This window comes from Cyprinodon variegatus, unplaced genomic scaffold (genome assembly GCF_000732505.1).
Source record: "Cyprinodon variegatus isolate N-32 unplaced genomic scaffold, C_variegatus-1.0 Scaffold330, whole genome shotgun sequence".
Lineage (NCBI taxonomy): Eukaryota > Metazoa > Chordata > Actinopteri > Cyprinodontiformes > Cyprinodontidae > Cyprinodon > Cyprinodon variegatus.
Genome location: NW_015150783.1, coordinates 431,674 through 445,747, shown reverse-complemented (window position 1 = coordinate 445,747; position 14,074 = coordinate 431,674). Strand labels below are relative to the sequence as shown.

Sequence of the window (14,074 nt, the reverse complement as noted above, 5' to 3'; positions counted from 1 at the left end):
TTTATTTGCACCACTTTAAGACAGCAAAAGAACATTTTCATTATTTGTTTGTTTTCCTGTTTCCAGTTCCTCCCTAAAAACCAGCATGTGGTTTGTGTGGACATGCCTGGACATGAAGGAACGAGTCGAACTGGTGCAGAAGATTATAGCATCCTGGGACAGGCCAACAGAATCCATCAGGTCGGTCCATCCATTCTATTCTCATCATTTAGAAATGATTCTTTATGATCCGATCAGGTTCATTTTAAAATTGTATTTCTGGCATTGAACGCATTTTGTTAGCTGTTACCTGACTGGCTGTAGTTATGCAGTTTAATGATACTAGTATAATAGTAACTAATAGTATTAATAGTATAGTACTTATCAAATAATAGTAAATGGCGGCCATAAGGACAGTGGAAAATATAATTGAAGAAATATTACCTTAAGTAAATTATCTTAGATGTTAATCCTGTGAAATGCCTCAACGAGTGGACCTATACACCTACTTAAGCAATATCATGTTATTTCTGAACATTAAACACGAAGCATCTCTTTATACATAATACCTAATCTCTAAAAACAGAACATGTGTCTTCAGGTTGTTGATGTTCTGTTTATATAAAAACCTCCTACAGGAAAAACAGGCCATCATGAAGGAACGTCATCAAACTTCCTGGTAACCAAAACAGTTCAGGGTCAGTACTGAAAATAAATCAGAGCCTAGCCTAGTAAACTAGCCCCACCCACCAGCGGCTAAAATCATTTTTGCCTGCGAGTGGCCTAGCCTCGATCATTTTCCCAGGCCCTAGAACTGGCAGGCCAATCAGAACGCAGAGATGTGTTTTGAATTTTTGGATGCAAAGCGGGTGTTTAGTGGGGTTTAGAGGGCGGGACGACAAAGCTGCACAATGCTGGCGAAAGCACAACTATTGAACAGTAGCAATCACACTTTCCCTTTTTATTTAAACATCAGTGATATGCCAGAATAAGAATGTCCATTTAGGCTAACCCACACAGAAGAGTGAACAGATTAGGGATGGAATGGTTTATGAAAACCGTCCGAACCGTTCGGTTCGACTGTCTTGGTACGGTTCGCGTGTGTGAACACTCCAGAGCAGAAGGTGGCGGTACTGCGGCCAAAGCCAACCACCAGTAGTAAACAAGAAGAAGAAGAAGCGAAGCAGCGTAGCCGGGTGTAGCAGAAAAAAAATCTGTTGTTGTGGATAANCAGAGTATTTTTTAACACAAGTATCTGTACTTTTACTCAAGTACGGAAAGTGAGTACTTTTGCCATCTCTGGTCTCAATAAACTTTTCAGTTGACTGCAGGCCCACAAACACGGCAGAGCTCCCAAGTGCCGCCTGGTGGTTGTCCGGGTACATTGCAGTTCTTTTTGAAAAAAAAAAAAAAATAGTGGCCTCAGGAAATACATCGTGATTCACGCAGGAATCACACAGGAAACCGTCCATTTCCAACCAGTGCCCACTGTAACAGAACTGAGGGTCCAGTCTTTATTTCACACTCAAACTTTGTAGTATGAAAAAATGTCTACTTTAAAAAACACATTCTTCCCTCAAACCTTTGAGTCCCGTAGACCTTCTGATAGTGCAGTCTTCTGAATCATGCAAGGCCAGTGGTTACCAAACTTTACATGTTTGGCCACCCCTTTGTTTTATAACAAAAAATTAAACAACCAAAAGTAAACTTCAGTAAATCATACTGATATGAAATAATTTATTTTCATAACACAAAACTGTGATGCTTATTTGAATGAGGAATAGAATTCCACACTGCCCTCTATAAATGTTTTCTTTTCAATATATATTTAAATTTTCACCTCAAAATCAGTTATTTAGCTACTTAATTTCCCCCTCTGCCATTACACTGAGTTCCCCGTAAGGTGTGTGCTCCCATATTTGGGAACCACTGGTTTGGTATGGCAGTTGGGCTGAAAACGCAACATAATCGATCACAAGGATATTATTGATGTTATACATTTCCAAGGTACTGAAAACATTGTAATCTCACTTTATTAAAACACAAAAGTACATTTTTTACCATTTTTTTTTTACAATTGAAAACAATTACATTTAAATCAAAATATATCAGTTCAAACATCTGAAGACACTTTTACCTTTAGACTTTTCTAGCTTGATAGGAATGCAATTGTTTACTGCTGAGGATCTTAGAAAAAAACAATAGCATTCAGGATAGTTAGAATCCAGTTTTGATAACAAAAACAACTAAATGTCTGCAGAACCTGTAGATTATGAACGTTAGTTTGGGCCAGTCATATTTCCGGGTTAGATCGTACTAATAATTACTGCAAAAGTCATTTTTATAAGATATAAATTTTTAAAAATAATAAAACAAAAAACAAACAATATGGCACTTTATCCTTACTTAGTTCAGCAGGTCTACAAATTAGAGTATTTAGATGATCCAAAATGGTAGAAGATCAGCTGAAACATTCAAAGTAGGACAATGTACAGCCAATGCTGGGAATGATTACATTAGTAGGAGCTGGGACTTTCTAGCTAAAGTTATATAAAATGCAACAGCTTATTTATATGAAGTATGAAGGAATTTGGACATATTACCAAGAAGTTATGAGCCCATATTTCATTAATGTTCACACCACTGCATGATTAAAAAGCCAACCTTAAAAACTCGCCTCTAACAGTGCGATTATAGGGAACTGTCAGATACTTTTACCGTCTGTTACATGAAACTGTTTAATTTGCTAAAGAAAAGTAGCTTACTGTAAATAACCGATGATTTTTGAGAGAAATCTTGTGGGTCCTTTATCTTTGGGTTCAGCAGCCTCCCGCTGTGAGTGTTCATAAAGAGACAACACTGAGACATTGAGGCAGAACTACAGTCAGAAAACTACCAGCTGGTAATTGAGTATTTAATGCAAAAAGGCAGACGTCCAACAGGCTGATCATCCAATCACTCGTCCGATCGTCCATCGAGGTTTGGCCTTCGCACTCTTTCGTAGAAGAGCATGTACGCGTTGGAAGACAGCACCTCCTGCAGGTTGGCTTTCCGCACAGAATCGTCTGACACCCAAAGCCACTGAGAGCTGAACGGCGAGGTGCTGCAGGGTGGGGCGGGGCTTCGACGATAGGTGACAAAATGTCCCGAGTGCATGTCACCATGGTGAACCAACACTGCCGTCAGCTTGAATAAATACTCTGTGGAGCTGAAGGAAACACACCATCACACATTGCTTTCACTATGAAACTATCTGCACGTCCAACCTGACAGCAATGGATGATATCTCCACTTTCTTTACGACCATCTCCAAAAACATCACACTTAATAGTCTACTGCAGATGTAATGGCTTTTTATATGTGGAAACTAGTGGGGCTTACTACATAAAATAAAACATTTAAATACAAACTGCAGTTGTTGGGTCATTTATTACTGTCAATTTTTTTTTTAATTCAACTTCTGACTTCATAAAAAAAAAAAAAAAAAAAAGTATCCGACAAGCTTGATGGACCATAGTTTGATTCCACAATAGGGAGTGCTGTATTTTTTTCTAAATCTTCCCACTAAGGTACAAAAAAGAACACATCTTCTTCATTAAAAGTGACCTATAAACAAAAATGTGTTTGCATTCAAAGGTTCTGCTTCCTCTTGATGTCTGAGCAAACCTTCTCCTCGTTTTAACACTTCTACAGCTGCTGCTAAATATACCTGAATTCATACGTGAAGCCGCGCTGTGGATTCAAACCAGGGGAGAGAAGAAATACGGAGGAACAGGTTCCATTAGAAAAAGGTTTGTTGTTGTTATGATGTTCTGCATCTGAAAGAGAAAAAAAAAAGTCCAGTCTGTAGGGAGAAAAGAAAATGGCAATAAAAGATCTGCCGATTCCAACTCACCAGTCCCATTAGCTCTAAGCCTTTCTGTGGACTCTTCTGTGTCCAAACTTTCTGTCTTTTTGGCTTTATGGGCCAATGTGAACCGCTGACTCCTCTGTGTGGAGTTGTGTTTATAACGATCCATTGATAGATACTCTGTGAAGTGGACGTGCTCCTGCCGCTTGATGGGGGTTCCTTCGCTGGACCATGTCAGTCTTTGCAGATGGATACAGAGGCACTGAGGGAGCTACAGGAGCATATGGAGAAAAGGGCTGCATTGATTTCCTCTAAAAATAACTAAACTAAAAATATTTAGTTAATAAAAATATTAAACGTTTTATGCAGGCTAGTTTTCTTCAGTTTTTTTCTCCTTATTTTTGCCTTTTTTTAAAATAAATAAATTAGTACCTTTCCAAGTTTCAGCTGTTTGACAAATGTCGTCCTCTGGCTTTCGAAAATTTGCCCGTTTCTCGTTGTGCTTTGTTGAATCTTAAGAACAAAGTAAAGACAATACAGATAAAGGGACAATCAGGACACTTCGCATCTTCTGAGGAAAAGGTTTTTGTTTTTTTACAGCTACAAAAACAGACATACCTTTGTACAGTTTTCACACTCCACCTCTTTGATTGTTTCCGATGAAATAAAATGCTGCAAACACTGATCTAGAGAGAGAGGCCGACCCTGTGAAGAAATGAGAATAGAAAAAAAACTGTTACTGTTAAAGGCTGCAGTGCCTTTCAAAATCATTAAGAGCTAAAACTTTTCCACATTCCGTCACATTAATATCAAACTTTAGGGTTTTTATTGGACTTCTTTGTGATAGATCAACAAAAGCTAATCCATAATCAGTGTTGTGCTAGTTACTGAAAAGCAGTAACTAGTTTCTGTTACTAGTTACTTCATTTCAAAAGTAACTTAGTTACTAACTCAGTTACACCATAAGGTAATGCGTTACTGTGAAAAGTAACTAGTTACTTTTTTTTTTTTTAAAGGTTCACATTATGCCCTTATAGCCTTCAGAAATGTTATTGCACTGGAGAATAATACCATCTGTTGAAGAACTTGACATGCATTTGCATCATGACTCTGCTAAGCAATTCTATATACAAGCAACAAAGATATGTTTCAAAGTGCCAATTTATTTCAGGGCAGAACAAACTGACAATGCTACATAGTAGGTAGTTGCCTGCAAAATTGCCCTTTAAAGCAGGTGGCCTGCTATAATTTGTTCCCCTCTTGTAACTTTAAGAAACAAAGGTCATTCACCTCCAAAGTTTCAGGAACAAATTGTCATCATAAAAGATGCTTATAAGCCAAAAATGAAAAAGCTGGGACCTTTTTTGTCTGATTTAGACGGGGGGGAACAGATTACAGCAGGTTTTATTTCATCCCATATTGCCAATTCTGGCAATATGGGATGAAATAAAACGGCTGATGTTAGAACACAAACTGTTTATTAAGGATAGTACAATAGTGATAAACTGTAAGTTAATATAAACACAAATATAGATTTAAGTACTAAATTTTAAACAGGAAAAAATAATTTCCTTCTGCATATAGTCTTTAATGATTACACATGCAGTCCATTTTCTATTTCATTTTTATTACAAGTATATGGTTTACAACAGTTTTCAATGGGATGAGAACATTTGGACACTGTGAAACAATGAGAGATTTTTTTTAAGGAACATGTGGAAAAGAACAAGGATCTGTTTGCTTTCAGAGGGAGGAGTTGACACTGCTGTCAGCGACCAGCTTTCAAGCAAACTTTTGTGTTTTATTATTAGTTTTAGATCAGTATCACTGGCGATATTCTGCTATAACATGTGAAGTAAAGAATAAAACAGTAAAGCTCAACTTTCATACACGTAAAACCTTTTAAATTTGAGGCGGAGTTAACTCTGGTTGTTCGTCCTACTCCGTGCGCGCTCCCGACGAGGGGATATAAATTTTCACAGGGATAACTACCTTGGCACGACACCGGTAGCTTCTAGCTTCATCGCAGCATATTGCTTTTGTAGGTGTTTCAACAGATTACAGTTGCTGTTTTGGGCTGTAGATAGAATCTTTGATCCAAGGCACAAATTACATTTAACCAAAATGTTCCTTTCTTTTTTCTCAACAAAAGTAAATTAATGAGAATATCTCCAAGTGAAGAAACTCGACTTGGGCTCTGCAGCAGCCGCCATGATGACTAGTGTTGGTAAACACAAACACGCCCTCAGCATGTTTCCTTCCTGTCTCTCTCTCTCTAACACAGGAAGACAATACTTCACTGCAGCTTTTAAGTCTCTAGCTGATCCCGAGACTATAAAATAACGCAGTAACGCGTCATGTAGTAATGTTAACGGAGTTACTGAATTTAAAAACTAACGCGTTAGCGTACTAGTTAGTGAAAAAAATACCGCCGTTACTTTGTAACGCGTTAGTCCCAACACTGTCCATAATTGTGAAGAAAAATAAAAAAGAATAAATGATTTTATAAAAGTAGTTAATAATAATCTCTGGAGTGTCCAGACCCTTTGAGTAGAAGCTATTTTCCTTGGGGTTTGTTTCAACAAACGGATGCAGAAAAGCTGGAGCTCCATCAGACTGAATGGGAAGCTTTCATCTAAACTGTCTGGCTAGGAGCTTAGAGCCCTTTTTCTTCTGTCTTCTAAGGTCTTTTACGGTCCCTAATATGCGCCTCGGTACCATAATGGAACATTGTGACTTAGCCCAAAAAAATAAAAGACATGGGAACAATTATTTTAAATACAAGAGGCCTTATATTATTTATACAAGGCTTTTATGTTCTTTAGTTTACAAATTCTGTCTTTTTTTTCAGAAGTATAACATTAAAAAAAAACATTAACTGACTGTATTTTTGTAAATATAAAGAAAATGGTTTTAAGTTTTTTTTTAATTCAGCTATTAAAAAACGACAGTGTTCTTTAGATGAAAAGAGGGTCATAGAGGTATTTTGGCTCTAGAGAAACTTCATTAATAACATGGAGAAAAATTGCTATTTGGGATGTTGGTTGATACCCTCTGCTCTAACAGGGTTTGTGTCATTGAGCTCTAGCTACCTAACCACTAGCTCACTACTGAGGTGTCCCCACTGCATGATGCTGCCACCTCCATGTTACACCATGGGAAGGCTGTGCTCAGGGTGTAGTGAAGTAGGGGGTTTCCTCTACATGCTGCATCTTGCATGAAGACTAATAAGTTTGATTTTGGTCTTATCTAACCAAAGTGCCCTCTTTAACAGGTTTGCTTTACCCACTACATGGCTTTAGCAAATGATTGACTTGTATGCATTTATTTTTACTTCCATAAAGAAATGTGGATCTCTGCAGTTCTTTCAAACCAACCCTGCTTCTCTTGGCTGCTTCTAACGTAAGCTCTCCATATCTGCTCTGTCAAAGCAGATAGGTGTGCAATTGTGTTTTATCGCTGCTTTAAACTTCGCTACAGCTTTATTGCTGATTTGTCTGCTGCAGTTATTAGTCGTCATTATCCTCTTTGTTCACTTATGTTTTCTAACAAAACTCTGAAGCCTTTATGTAACAGATGGAGTCAAAGTGACTGATGTTAATGGGCTGCACTGGGCTAATAGATTTGGATACGTAAAGAGACTTTTATATCCCTTTCGTTCCATTTTACAATAAGGCTGTCAGGTCTTTGATTGTAACCTGACATAGATAAAGGCTCAAAGAGAGTAAAATGCCTTAAAAATAAAGTGTGCAATAAAATAAAGACTAACTTTGATACCCCTGGCATTTTTAGCTTACCCACTGAGGAAGAGGGATGGACAGAGAGAGGCTCTCAAATGAGTCGTATCGTACTGGACTCTATAAATTAAAGCACATATCATTGAGGTGTTATTCAAACAATAACAAAAGCTGGAAAGTAACTTTTGTTGTATATGTCTAAAAGAAACGCACCTGAATTTCACAGCGCTTGCACGACATGTTGCTCGTTAGACGACCGTGAAAGGGATGCTGGAATTTCCAGGGACCCGGGATCGGATGAAGAGGAGCTGCTATGGAAAAGTAAAACACAAATGAAAGACATTCAGTGCTGGTTTTCTAAATAAGGCCTCTTGACTTGTATCTTTATACATACCTCTGCTTATGCAGGCAAAAGCTTTGGCATCTTCATCAGGAAGAGACTAGAAACACAATAAACACTAAATAAGTAAGCGTAAGGGCTTTTTATCAGGAAACCTCAAGGCATGCATGTGGATCTGTGAACGGTGTAGGAATACAAGCGCAAGCAAAGAGAGATTTGTGTTTTCAATTTTGCAGTTTGGGATCAGCAGTGGGTGTGGAGAGAACTTGCCTCAAGGGACTGCATATCAAACAGATGTGTGACTTTGGGTTGCCTGTTTCTCTCCTCCTCTAGTGAAGATGTGAGGACGTGAAAAAGTTCATGTGCATCCTTAAGAGGGGAGAAACCACATCCAATTAATATAGAGGACAATAAACTAAGATTGGGCAGTTTACACCGGATGCTATATTCATTTGTGAATTTCCATTACATGTATGCATTGGAAACAAAAGTACCAAAAAGGTGTTGCCTAACACCAAGCTTATTGTGCCGAACCCTAATTTCCAAACCATCTAACAATCAATACTTAACTGAAACTCCATTCTTACAATTATACAGGAATTTAACATCATCTCAAACTTCATGTTTTCATTTGGTAAAAACTGAAATTTTAATCATACATTAAATTACAGTTTGGAAAGACCATTCCACAACCTTAGCCCTTTAAAAGCAATAATATTCATTTTAACCTTCGTTCTGACATGCTTTCTAATCTCAGAACGTAAAAAAAACAGTTTTTAATCAGACATAATACATTTATTTAGGAATAAAAATTTTTAAGATCCTATTTTAAAATAAGAGTTTGTGCACAAGTTTGATTTCATGATTTTTTTCAGTCTGATCCAAACTCTGCCTTAGTTGTCGACACGGACTCAAATTTACACATAAAGCTTCATCATATTGACATTAATCTTACTTGGCAAATTTGCAAATGAACCATATTGTTTTTGTAAACATTAATTATCTTCTGACATTCGGCTTTAATATTTGACCACTCTTTTTTCAGAATTAGCAGTGTTCCTTTGATTTTGGTTTCTAAGGAAGCTGGACTGAAAGGTGCGACAGTCCACATTGGCCAAATGGCTTTTGGCAAGATGATTAAGTAAGATGACACAAGGATTAGAGTATTTAAACAAAAAGGCAAAAAATAAACATGAAGAGGAATCAAGATGAGGCTTTTACACAAAAGAAAATCAAACCAGTTGTTGAATATAGTGGTTGCACCATCATGCTCAGAGTCTATTTTATTACCAGATGAAATGAAGAATGCTACAACTCAGATCATGACGGTAGAAACTTGGATACAACTTTATGTCAGGGTAATTACCCCAAACACATGAAATCCAGTTCAGTTTTTACGACGTAAAAAAGGGAAAATGGCCTTCCCAAAGTACTGACTTCCAACCTACTGAAAACATTTTAATTGTAACGAAATGTAGGGTCAGTGGCATAAAAAAACAATTCAACCAGAAGAGTCAATTCAATCAGAGGTACTAGAGATGCCCCCGATGTCTAAAGTGTGCATGGTGAGGTGCACCCTGCCAAAAAGACATCTTAAAGGTGCCTGTTATTAAAATCATTCCACTCTGAGATAATGGGATTAGGTGCCTTATTAAACATCCACTGATTCATCAAGCTGGTGATCAGTGTAGACATGCAGCAGTATGGTCCAACCTGCTCCTCAAATGAGCTGATGTGCCAGCGGTACAGTCTGAGAACATCCAAAAGGCATCCTGCATCAAGAACATCCTCGTCTCCCGGCTCCTCACTGGACAGAGCTGTTAGGGCACAAGCCATGATTGAAAACAGAAAAAAACATTGATATGTTTTTTTTTTTTAATGTTCTACCTATCTGATGTGACACTGTGTGCTTACCTTTGAGCAGCTGCAGCAGTGTTGAAGACAGCTGGTTGTCTTTGCATGACTGGATCGAGGGCAGACCTGAAAACTTCTCCAGCCATCTGATGAAAGACGGACACGCTGCCAAACCCTGAAGCAAAGAGTTTAGGAAGCAGGTGTTCCCCAAGTTCAACAGACCAGGGACCATACCTGTGGAGAAAAAGGGGCCATGGTAAATATCTGCCAGAAAGCATTTTGGTCTGAATAGGATCTAGACATTAAACACCTTCTCTGTTAGAGTAGTTTCAGGCAGGGGTTTAAGGGGTTTTTACTTTTTCCTCAAATACTGTAACTGATTCTTGGAAGGTACTTTCGTCACACATGTGAGATTTATACTAAGCAGTTGCAATGATTAAAACAGGCAGGAGAGATGCTTTAATGATGACGAAGTCAGCCAACTTTCCAAAGCCAATCTAATCTCCCAATCAGCTGACAAGAAAGAGCTGCTGATGTAACCCAGAGCAGCAGAGAGAAGATAAAAGAATCACTGCTTGTTAATAACTGGAAATGTGAAAGCACCGTCAAAAAAAAACAAAGAAATTAGATGCAACAGTTTATTAATCCCATACCTGAATCAAAACGAAAACCCTGCATTTAAAACAATAGAGGGAAACGACGCAAATGCTCAGTAATCACCAGATGACCTCATTATTGTTAATATTGCAATATATGCAATATTTAGTTCACAGCAGTTATTCTCAATAATATATTCCAAAAAAATACAATAGGTTCAAATTAGTCCCCCCCCACTTAGTGTTTTCCCCAGATATTCTAACCTCTCTTCCGCTTCTTCCTCTCAGTTATCGGGCCCCACAGGACGTATGCTCCAGCTGCAATTGCAGCAGCGATCCCTCCAACAACACCCCAGTTTTTTATCATCTTGTTCCTGAAAAAAGAAGCAAGGAAGATATTAAAAACATGTAAGGAGATAATCAACAAAGTCGGGAGAAGAAGAATGCAATTCTAATTCAAGACTTCAGACTTTTGCCTCTCATGGGATTTTAGCATATTACACTATATTGGACACGACACACTGTTGAAATATTGTTAATGAAAATTGCAATAAGAACACTGCGAAATGTATCCCCTTCCCTTCTTCTAAACCAACCAGTGAAAGGTTAACTTGCTTCATTAAATTCTACAACAAGAAAGTCCATTCAGCTGGAGTAATATATTGCTGCCATGCAGAGAGTCAATGTGTGCCTATAACTGAGGCATTAAAAAGATGAAACTTATTAAACCAAAAGTTGTCAAAAAAATGAGTATACCATCTGTGCTTTTAACATTTAAAGGCACATGGACAATTCTTTTCTTCTTTTTTTGAGTTTTTACGGCACTAGTGGCTCATTTTTCTGGCAGTAGTCTGACAGGAAAGGGGCTATGAGAGAGGGGGAGAGACATCTGGCAAAGGACCACGGGCCGGATTCAAACCCAGGTCGGACACTTACATGGGTCATGCGCACTAACCACTGATCCACCTGCACGCCCAAGGCACATGGACAATTAAAAACACATCTAACGGTACAGAAGGTTCAAGCCATACAGTGTGTAAAACATAATCAAATATAATAAAAACAATGTTTGAATTCTAGTAGATAAGGAATAAATTTGATTACCTCCCTATTTAGCATCACTACAAATGTCAAAGATGACACACAGGTGCATTAGATCATTTGGCCAGGCTTATACAACTGGTTCTTGTCTCATTCTGTTTAAAGTTCAGACATAATGCAGTGGGAATGAACAAGATGGTGCAATCCAAAGAGAAATGTGAGGCCTTCCGAAAGAAAATTACCCGGTAAAGGATTTATAGACCTAAAGATTTCAAATCAGCCATTTGTCTGCATGGAAAAACTTGTACAAGTGGAGCATATTCTAAACAACAACCAACATGCTGTGGCTCAGTGGCTGCCCAGCACAGGGTGACATAGTAAAGCTACCAGAATGACAGCTAGCAGTCTTTAAAACAAGGGTCTCCGAATCTAGTCCTTCAGCTTTAGATAAATCTGTGCTTCAGTGAACTTGAATCAAATGATTGCCACATTACAAGGTCTTTACTAAATTTGATGGCACACTAGAAGGAAAATCAATAGTTTATCTCAGCTGTTGAAGCAGTGATGCTCTGGAATGTTGCAGGAAAGTAACTTTCAAGGACTGGACTTGGAGAACTTACAAGAAAGATAATGTTCTGGATTTTAGAAAAAAATGAATAGCATCAGTAATTAGACGTGGAAACTAAAGGAGTACCACATATTACTGCAATGATAGGGTATAACATGCACAATAAGCATAACCTGTAAATAACTGCAAACTTCAGAAGATTTCTATTTAATATTAACCTTTTACCAACTTTAATATTCTTTTAGAAAATATTTTAGGGAAATTAAAGACATTAAATACTGAGTTTTTATTTCCTGGTGTTTTGTGCTCAGGGTTATCATACAATCATACAAATATTCATACAATAGAGTTTTAATACCACAGTGAACAACATAAAAAGTTCACAAACAGAATAATTGTGTTTATGATCACAAGATGTAAGTGATTTTGGCCTGATTTAAATCTGTATTTACTTTTTTTAATCAGTGATATCAGATACGACCAAATTTAACACGAGTTCATCACGTCAGCTCTGGTTTCTATCCTTGCCCTACGATATATTGTCACTGCTCAGTCAGATTTAAATGATGCCTAATTGCTAAAGTTAGTGAAACAAACACAGGACAGCTAGCTTTAGCATTCAGGCTAACTTACCAAAAACACCGAAGCCAGGCTCCCTTACGAAAACTAAATTGACTTTACAAGTATAGAACATTTGGATGTTGTCCCAAAATTAAAGTCAATAAGTTAAAAATAACTAAAACACAAAGGTACTAGGCTTACAACTATTATATCAGACTGCGTGTTCGCTCTGTTGGTCATAGACGGACGATGGCGGCCTACTGACCTATACTTACAGCCCTGCTAAGATCTGACCCTGGACACTTAGTAGGTGTTTGTCACATGGAGATTTTACCTGACTGTGGGTCCTGTGCCAAGAAACTCCCCCACAAGCTTATCCGTGTTCTCTAGTCGACACCACAACATCCCAGTGTCCATGTGGAACCAATATTTTATAGAGCGTGTTTCCCTACGGAGCATCTGAGAAGTGCACAAAACAAACGCTGCAAAAAAAAAAAAAAAAAAAGCCTAGCTCCGTTGATGATGTTAATGTTGGATCATATTTAAATTCATGTTAAAAGAGAAGTTAAAGTAGGATCAACTTGAAACGACATGAATCCTCCGGAAATTCTTCCCAAACCTTGTCAGAAAAAAATTGAAAATCATGAATTAGATAACCAGATTTTATTTATTAAATAGTTTATAAATAACAAATACTTCTTAATGTTTATAAATTAGATTCTTTTCTATTTGTTTTTCTTTTACAAATAAAAAATGATCATTTTGATAGGTAACTTCACTCTCACAACTCCTCTCAACACTAAAAGCACAATCTATGTAACCCTTATTGTGAAATGCTGGCCAAAGAGGAGTGGGGAAAAATTGGAGCTTCTAGATGTATAATACTAACAAATCATACCTCTAAACACCTGAGACTTTGGTGCATGGTGCTATGCTGCCTGAAGAATAAATGAAAATGTAGCTCAGACTTTTTCAGGTTTTTGACAGCAAAAAAAGGAAAATAAATTTTGTACTTGCAAGTCACAATAATGCAATACTTGGTTCAATGTATAGGTGGGGAAAGGAAATTTGTGGATATTTATACACTGTTTTAGTCATAGGTCTAAATCTGTGATTTGATTCATATTCTAAATACCTTTTCTTGGTAAATAATTTTTTTCGCTTCGTTTTTTTTAAACTTAAAAGTACTACCTATAAACACCTGTCTCTGGAACTTTGGTGCAAGGTGGTATTTACTGTCTGAAGAATAAATGAAAATGTATCTCAGACTTTTTCAGGTTTTTGACAGCAAAAAAGAAAATAAATACATTTTGTTCTTGCAAGTCACAATAATGCACTACTTGGTTCATTGTAGAGGTGGGGGAAGGAAATTTGTGGATATTTATACACTGTTTTAGTCATCAGTCTAAATCTGTGATTTGGTTCATATTCTAAATACCTTTTCTTGGTAAATAATTTTTTTCGCTTTGTTTTTTTAAAACTCAAAAGAAAAAGGACGGTCATTGTCAACTTCTGTATTTATCTGGACAGCTGTCTGCTCTCTCTCTG

At 37.4% G+C, this 14,074-nt stretch overlaps 2 protein-coding genes across 4 annotated transcripts in view; one reads left to right on the top strand and one right to left on the bottom strand.

The window, feature by feature from the left end:
- abhd6 (abhydrolase domain containing 6) overlaps positions 1–228 on the top strand; it is an 18,919-nt gene extending 18,691 nt beyond the window's left edge. The window contains exon 4 of the mRNA XM_015385032.1: positions 67–228. Within this exon, the coding sequence (XP_015240518.1) occupies positions 67–228 (162 nt within the window). The remainder of the gene's footprint in view (positions 1–66) is intronic.
- Positions 229–1,731: 1,503 nt separating this feature from the next.
- Positions 1,732–12,970, bottom strand: usp30 (ubiquitin specific peptidase 30). 3 transcript variants are annotated; one of them, XM_015385023.1, is made up of 13 exons: positions 12,861–12,970; positions 10,621–10,730; positions 9,821–9,994; positions 9,620–9,723; positions 8,177–8,275; positions 7,961–8,006; positions 7,780–7,874; positions 7,627–7,686; positions 4,448–4,534; positions 4,262–4,342; positions 3,875–4,100; positions 3,689–3,797; positions 1,732–3,187 (listed from the first exon to the last, which is right to left on the bottom strand). In XM_015385023.1, exons 1-13 carry the CDS (start codon positions 12,941–12,943, stop codon positions 2,935–2,937), a joined length of 1,527 nt encoding a protein of 508 aa, XP_015240509.1. In that variant the 5' UTR covers positions 12,944–12,970; the 3' UTR covers positions 1,732–2,934. The 3 variants fall into 3 exon arrangements, with proteins under 3 accessions (XP_015240509.1, XP_015240510.1, XP_015240508.1); XM_015385024.1 differs by lacking the exon at positions 12,861–12,970 and adding an exon at positions 12,599–12,786 and having other exon boundaries at positions 7,780–7,877; XM_015385022.1 differs by having other exon boundaries at positions 1,733–3,187; positions 7,780–7,877.
- Between the last annotated feature and the right edge of the window lie 1,104 nt (positions 12,971–14,074).

Coding starts and splice junctions, on each gene's coding strand:
- usp30 (XM_015385022.1), bottom strand. CDS start 12,943: ATGGACACTGGGATGTTGTGGTGTCGACTAGAGAACACGGATAAGCTT. Junction 9,995..10,620: donor GAGGAAGAAGCGGAAGAGAG/GTTAGAATATCT, acceptor TTTTCTCCACAG/GTATGGTCCCTGGTCTGTTG. Junction 7,878..7,960: donor TTTTGCCTGCATAAGCAGAG/GTATGTATAAAG, acceptor ACTTTTCCATAG/CAGCTCCTCTTCATCCGATC.